The sequence below is a fragment of the Ceratosolen solmsi genome, unplaced genomic scaffold, assembly GCF_000503995.2.
Source record: "Ceratosolen solmsi marchali unplaced genomic scaffold, CerSol_1.0 scaffold56, whole genome shotgun sequence".
NCBI lineage: Eukaryota > Metazoa > Arthropoda > Insecta > Hymenoptera > Agaonidae > Ceratosolen > Ceratosolen solmsi.
Genome location: NW_011948425.1, coordinates 6,104,350 through 6,111,599, shown reverse-complemented (window position 1 = coordinate 6,111,599; position 7,250 = coordinate 6,104,350). Strand labels below are relative to the sequence as shown.

Sequence of the window (7,250 nt, the reverse complement as noted above, 5' to 3'; positions counted from 1 at the left end):
ATTCGCTCCAAGATATGGGATCACGTACGAACTAAAATGTCACTCTATCGCTGACTTTTTGAAAAAGTGAAAAATCGATTACCTTTAAAGTCCAAAGATTTCAGTATTTGGAGACACGAGTCACAAGAATGGAAGACTAGCGACAATCTGATATGGCGCGGATTTACGAAACGACGACCCCATCTCGTTTCCGTAGACATATACGCACTCGCACAGGATAGATCACATCGCGATCTAATTGTAGATCCAGACTCTTTTATTAATTTTCCCAGGATGTCGCCGTTCCAAGTGAGGCAACAGGCGGCTGCGAATTCATCCGAAATCCATCGACGCCAAGGGCTTATAGAAGATGAGATGGTGAGATGAAAGGGTTGAGGAACTTTTCAAAATTTAATCGCTCGGACACGCGAAATGACGGTACTTTGAAACAACCTTTTTATCGAAAATCGTCTAAGTTGCATAATAAAGAACCAGTAGTCAATCATTCAGTGAGTTGTCGAGTTGTTCCAGCACCTTTGAAAATTTATTACATTTGAATCTTCATTGATATTAATATGATGGATATTAATAGGTGTCGGCGAGTACATAAATAAATTATTCCTATATTTGTGTGAGTATCACACGGTCTTGCCTGGTGAATTTTTAAAGAACTTTTGGCATGTAGAGTAGAAATTAGGTACGGAGGGAGCAAGTACGTTCTTACCTGTACACTCACTCCTTTTAATCTATAACTATTATTAGCTCTGTAGCACTAGGACATTTCGATAGATAAGTTTTAATGTCTACCAGTGGTACTTTTCACCAATACATATTACATAGTACGTAATGTAAAGTTATGTCTTGAAAGACATCGCTTCGATTTATGTTTTGCATCGCTAATGGCGCAAAAGTAAGTAATACAATAAAGCTCAGCTTCATGTCAGCGAATGTAATTTTTGCCATTAAATATTAGCCGACAAGAATATATCACGAGAAGTGAAAATGTTTGAACCCTTCGCCAGCGTCAGAGTCGACGAGAAAAACCCGTGCTCCTACATTCCAAGAGATTGCGCCCAGAAAAATCCTGAAATCCTGTATAATTACGGCATGAGCAATGAACATTTTCCATTTGGCAAAACCACCGTCCCAAAGCTCACCGCATGTTCGAATAATAAAAGTAATGTCGTAGGCGCACTTACACGCGCATAGATTGCAAAAGCACGACTCGCAACAATTCTGACCTTATTAAAGTGCACCAACTCTTTCGAGGATATCTTGTGAGTCATTTGTGCAGCCGAAACTTGCACACAAAATGAAAAATCCGGTTGATTTGTTACATTAGCCGATAATTAAATTGCGTCTCCGAAACCTACGGCTCCCCCCCCCCCCCCCAATCGAGATTCCCTTCTTTTACTCGCGACTTCGTAAGCGATGATGTTATCCTCGTACTTTTGCAGAAAGCATAATGTTCATCTGGTGAGACGTCGCTAGTCTCAGTACTTCCTCAAATGGTCGGACTTTTTGAAAAAGGCATTGCGGACTATGAGGCCAATATTTAAGAGTACCTTGTCTTTTGAAAGTTAGCTACTCTAATTGCCGTACTTTCAATTTTCGTCTAGGAGCTCTATAATTTACGATACTTTATAATGATAAATTTTAGTGTTCCGAAAACTTTTATAAATGAGGATTATCTAGTGAATTTTTAATATCTTATTTAAAATAAAATCCAGTCTTATCTTGCAAAGTTAGAACAGAAGATAAAAGAAAATTTTAATTGTTTGTGTAACGCAAAACCCCTAAATTTTTATAAGAATTAAATTTAAATTAAAAATTATTCCTTTTTCATAATGATTGAAGCCTAGATTATAATTATTAAAAAAACAAACAAACGAAAGTTGAAAGAAAAAACTTTGAGGAGAATGTAACAGAACTTGAGAGAGAGAGAGAGAGAGAGAGAGGGAATTACTTATATTATTTTGTAAAATGAAGCTTAAGTCATTTTATAATGAATTAACTGAAAAGAAAAAAGCTATTATACTTGATTTTTCTAAAAATAATATACTATTTTTTCTAACTATATTCTAAGAAAAAAATTTTACCAAAACAAAAACTCGTAAAACATTAATAAAATCGTTATTATCGGCAATTAATTCATTATAATTTTACGCAAGTAGAGCAAATGTTAAAATTAGAAAAATCAAAGGTTAATAGAATTAATATAACAAGTTTAAATAAAATTTCAAAAGGTTGTTCTATACAAAACTTCATTGTTTCGAAATAAAGACAATATAATAAATAATATGACTAATTATTTCTCATACAGACATATTGTATGTTACTTTTTATTAAGTCTATTAGTACTTTTAAAAGTTAGAATAACACAATCAAAAGACACTTTTATAAAATAAAAATAATACACAATATACATTTTCAAACGTGTATATATATGTATATATATAGCATTTTCTACTCTATGTACACAATTTCTCGTGGTATATAATAAAAGAAGAAATAAACTTATGGATAAAAGAGACATTTCAGAATAAGAATTTTATTATTTTTTGCCTTCTCCTTTTTCCTTATTCGTTCTTTCTTCTTAGTCTACGTCTAGTCATTTATCTATCTCTCTTATTTACCCCCCACCCCCACCCCCCACGCGACACCATCATCGATAAGCTGCCATCTTTAACATAAAATTTCAAAAATCGCTTTAAAGCGCGCAACAAGGCTGACAAGAACTTGATAAAATAAGTCTTGCATGAGCGACGATCGGGTGACCGATGATCGGGAATCAGCTTTTTACGGCCATCCGGACAATACACATAAGGCCATATAACGTGCCCGAGAATCCCAGGGTTAGCTTGTAAAGACATTGTTGCGGATTAAGGATGAGCGGCATAACTCTTGGTATATGTTTACACATAAACAAATTTATTTATCCATCATCTCTTCATAGCTCAACCGTTACGATGCATATACGCAAGATCCGTGACACGAGTAATATGGAGTTATGATGTGTCGACAAAGGAATGCCCCATCCCACCTCTATAACTGTCTTGGACGTCATAACCTATTCGAGGATTTTGACGAGCCGATTTATTTTCGGTTTCGTGGAGCAATTCAATAACGTTCGACACATCGTTCCAATGATTCGTCGGAATGGACGACGAGCAGCAGCCAACTTTCGAACCGACAACTTAGCTCAGTGAACTTTCATAGTGCACAAAATTGTTGAACATACGTTGAATTTCAAAAATAGATATTTGCATCATACGCAACTCCATCAAAATCCAAGCTGTTGGAAATTTTTGACCGACGATTTATCATTGATCCACGCGATTCAAAACTTACCTCGGTATCTCATCTTATTAACTTTTGCAGTCGCTTCCAAAATACGCTTTAAAATGAAAAATGAAAACAGATTGTTAAAGCTAAAGTAAAATTTTTAATTTCTTTGCAAGTCAAAAGCTTTATTTAAAATTATATTTCAAACCAGTAGTTATAAATTGACAATTTCACTAAAAAAAAAAAAAAAAAAAGAAAAAAATTCACAAATTATTAAAGTATATATTAAGCTTCCGATAGAAGAATTTCCTCGAAAAATATGCTGATACATCTCGGCATGCACATGCGCTCGCACGCGCACACGGGCACACAAGGTAATCTGCATTAGAGAATGTATGTTTATTTTCTGAAAAGAATTATACTCTATCCAAAATAATAAATAACTTTATAATAATATCCAATCTGCCAAAAAACAACAGAGTAACGAAAGTTCGTGTTGTATGTTTTTCGAGAAATTTCGTATAGCAAACTATTTGTAGCTCATAGGTACGTATGATATAGCGAGCCAATAAGCGTATAAGAATCTTAAATTGGCTAGAGCTTTTAAAATCGGAATAATTTATTGAAATTCAACTAGGAGAAAGAGCCAGGCGCAGTAATACCCGGGGGTAAATAAGAAATGTAATTTTCTCCCTCGCAAAGAAAATGAAGTACTCCGTACAAATCGAAATAAACACGGGGGTAAGTGAGAAAAATCTACTGCTCATTTATAAGTATAATCTACAATTTTTTAATGTCAATTCCAATGAGACAAAGGCAAATAAAGTGAAAGCAGGCGCTTAATAAAAAGCTCGTAAACTTTCGCGAGATCTCGGCTCGTACAGGAATCAGCGTCGCATTCCCTTAGCAAGACTTAGAAAAAATAAAGAAGGAGAAAAAAATGGTCGCGACGCATTAAAGATGAACACGTATTGTCATAATCCAACGATAATCTCAGTTTCTCCCGGATACGAGACTCTATCCGTTGTCCTCCAAGTCCTTTATGTCTTTTCACTCACAAACGAGACACCGCGATGCACTTTTTATACTTAAAGAATCTGGCAAATGATTTTCTTTATCTTTTGTTTTTCACGTCTGTGATTTCTTATTTCTTTTCGCGTTCGGTCAGACGACGATAATGAGTTTCCAACACCATAGCGAAAAATAAGTGCTAGATACTTTTGTAACCTATACTTCACTGATGTAGTATTTTCAATTTAGTCGAGTTTGTAAGTCATTTTCAAGACAAAATGAAGTTAAGGGCTAAAAGACCTTTTTCTGATCGTGATTAAAAGTTTGGATGTATAAGGGACTTATTTTTAAAATTGCTATGCATTAATTGAAGACATATTCATAAAAAACATAAAGCAACAACAACAACAACAATAATCACGTCGACGACAGCGGCGACGACGACGGCTCTAATTGTTATTGATATTTTGTAAACAAACTGATTTTATAAATAATAAATCACGTATATTATCTTCGCACAGTACGGATAAATAAATTATTAACTAACACTAAATCCAGTTTTATTAATAGATTCATAAATTTTCATTTATTATTAGTAATTTAATGATATATTTTCATCTAAAATATAATATTTGCATTTGTAATGCAGTAATGCTTGGATGAGACTATTTTCAATGGAATATATGATCCAAAATATAATTGGATTGTATTTTAAATATATGTTAAATAAGTGTGGAAAGTCAATACTATTCGTTGTAATAATTTTATAATGTAGAAAATATGTAACTTTTCGATTTATATTCCATTAGATGTGCAATTATGTAAATTGATGGAGTACATTGGATTGTTTTCTTTAACGTAACGTATAATATTTTAAATAGTATTACTATAATAAACCAGAACCGGGATATAAAAAAATAAAAAAAATAAAAAAAAATAAAAAAAAATAAAAAAAAAACTATGACATACAACAGTGATTATACCTAAAGCAAAAATTACCACAAGAAAAGCATAATTAATTTCTTTTTAGAAGTCCTGAGCATTCATCCATTTGATAGTTTATTATGTAATTTAAAAAGTAGTATAATACACGAGCATTTATTTAAATGGCTTTTGATATAAAAACTTACGAAGGCAAGATAAAGAGAGGAGTAGAAAAGCTGGAAATAAGTATTATTGGTATAAAAAATCAATATAAAAAAAAAATCGATCAGAATTACTCCTTTATCAACAAATTCTTATGCTTTACTTTTAAATATATTATTTTATAAAACTCTATGTATCCAACTATTTTGTACTTAGACATTATTTATATGTTATTAAAAATCTTTATTCGTTTAATACGTTCCTATAAAAGTCAACTTTAAGAATATTAAGAATAAATTATTATTCATTTTTCGGAAAATTGACTCAGCCACAGGCTAGCTGACGCGAGCATCGAATAAAATCACTCGAGTATTTGCACAACATAAAAATCATTTCGATTCGACAGAATCTTCGAAAGGACTAAACCACTTGCACAGTTCCATATTCCAATGGCTTTACAAGAGTTGCGACGACGAGATGGATAATATGCCTCCAGCAGTTACATATTATGCGGAAAAAACGGTGCGAATCCTTGAAGTAAATTACCAAATGCACGCTTAAGCGACACCACCAACGCCCATTAACAAAAGTCGAGTGAGGCTTTATCTTTTTTTTTCTTTTTTTTTCTTTTTTTTTCTTTTTTTTTTTTCTTTTTTTTTTTTTTTTTTTTTTTTTTTTTTTTTTTTTTTTTTTTTTTTTTTTTTTTTTTTTTTTTTTTTTTTTTTCTTTTTGAACTACCGTATTAAGACAATACAGCCGGGCAAGTCGCCCGATGAAACATCACAATAACTTCTCCCTCAACCTAACCAACGAAGGCTCGAGATTCGCGCTTCGGCCACTTTATTATTGGATCGCACATCGCGCTACGAAAGGCATTGCGCAACCGTTACATGGACGCTAGGCGCGATCGATATGGAACATAACGCAGAAAACTCTCCTGTGCACGCCAGCAGAAAATTCATGCCCGCCCGCTCGCTTAGCTTTTTAACAATTAATGCCTGGACTGCGTTTGAGCTCCTCGTGCCCAAAGCCGATGAGCTTTTCCCACTAGGAATGCACGATATTGCACCATAGGTCGTCCTGGGCGATGATTGCGAGCTGCTCTTTTATTTCCTTGTGTGCGCGTAATCTCTTTATCGAATTACGTATATTGTATGTAAATTACATGGAACGTGAAGGTTAACGTTAGGTGGGATAGCGTTTACAGTGTTTACCGCGAAATATTTGTTATTTCATTTAACGATAAATTGTAACATACATTATGATCAATATGAGCTTTTTACTCTTATGACAAATCACGTCCTAATGGCTTCAATTATATTATTAATGGTTTGATTATATTGATTTTCGTAAATGGGATTTGGTATCGTTACATTTATGCGATTTTGCGCTTAATGGAATGTAAAATAAAAGTATCTTTCACTGCATCTCGCAATGGAATTTTCAAATCACAGCTTCAAGAATATTAAAATTTTTATTTTTTCAACTCAAAAATACGTACTTAAATAAACTTTATTAGAATATAAAAGAACCAACGTGTAATTAACACATCTCCGTACATTCTCATTCCAATTTATTCTATCTATTATCCGTACTTTTTACATATTTTGTTTAACTACTTCAACAATTATAAATTATCTGTCCTTTAGCCAAGGCGAGTATGAGAATTCTACTAATTTTCAAAGCTCAAGTAAAAGACTCCATTCCTTCTAAATGTCTCATATTTTTCATAAAGAGTAACCACATTCCATAGAACTTCCAAAGAGTAATTTACATTCCAGAATTAATTATACAGTGTAATGTAACAATCGCGTATTCATATTTGCATTTATAACTATTTTATAACATTATAATCGAGCTCGTAGTTGAAATTTATTTTTCACTTGCAT

General features: G+C 33.0%; 1 protein-coding gene across 1 annotated transcript in view; it reads left to right on the top strand.

Annotated features, from left to right (window-relative positions):
• The first annotated feature begins 981 nt into the window (after positions 1-981).
• The window catches only part of LOC105363049 (EGF like, fibronectin type III and laminin G domains protein pikachurin), an 88,815-nt gene continuing 82,546 nt past the window's right edge, over positions 982-7,250 (top strand). The window contains exon 1 of the mRNA XM_011500620.1: positions 982-1,156. Coding sequence (XP_011498922.1) covers positions 982-1,156 — 175 coding nt within the window. The remainder of the gene's footprint in view (positions 1,157-7,250) is intronic.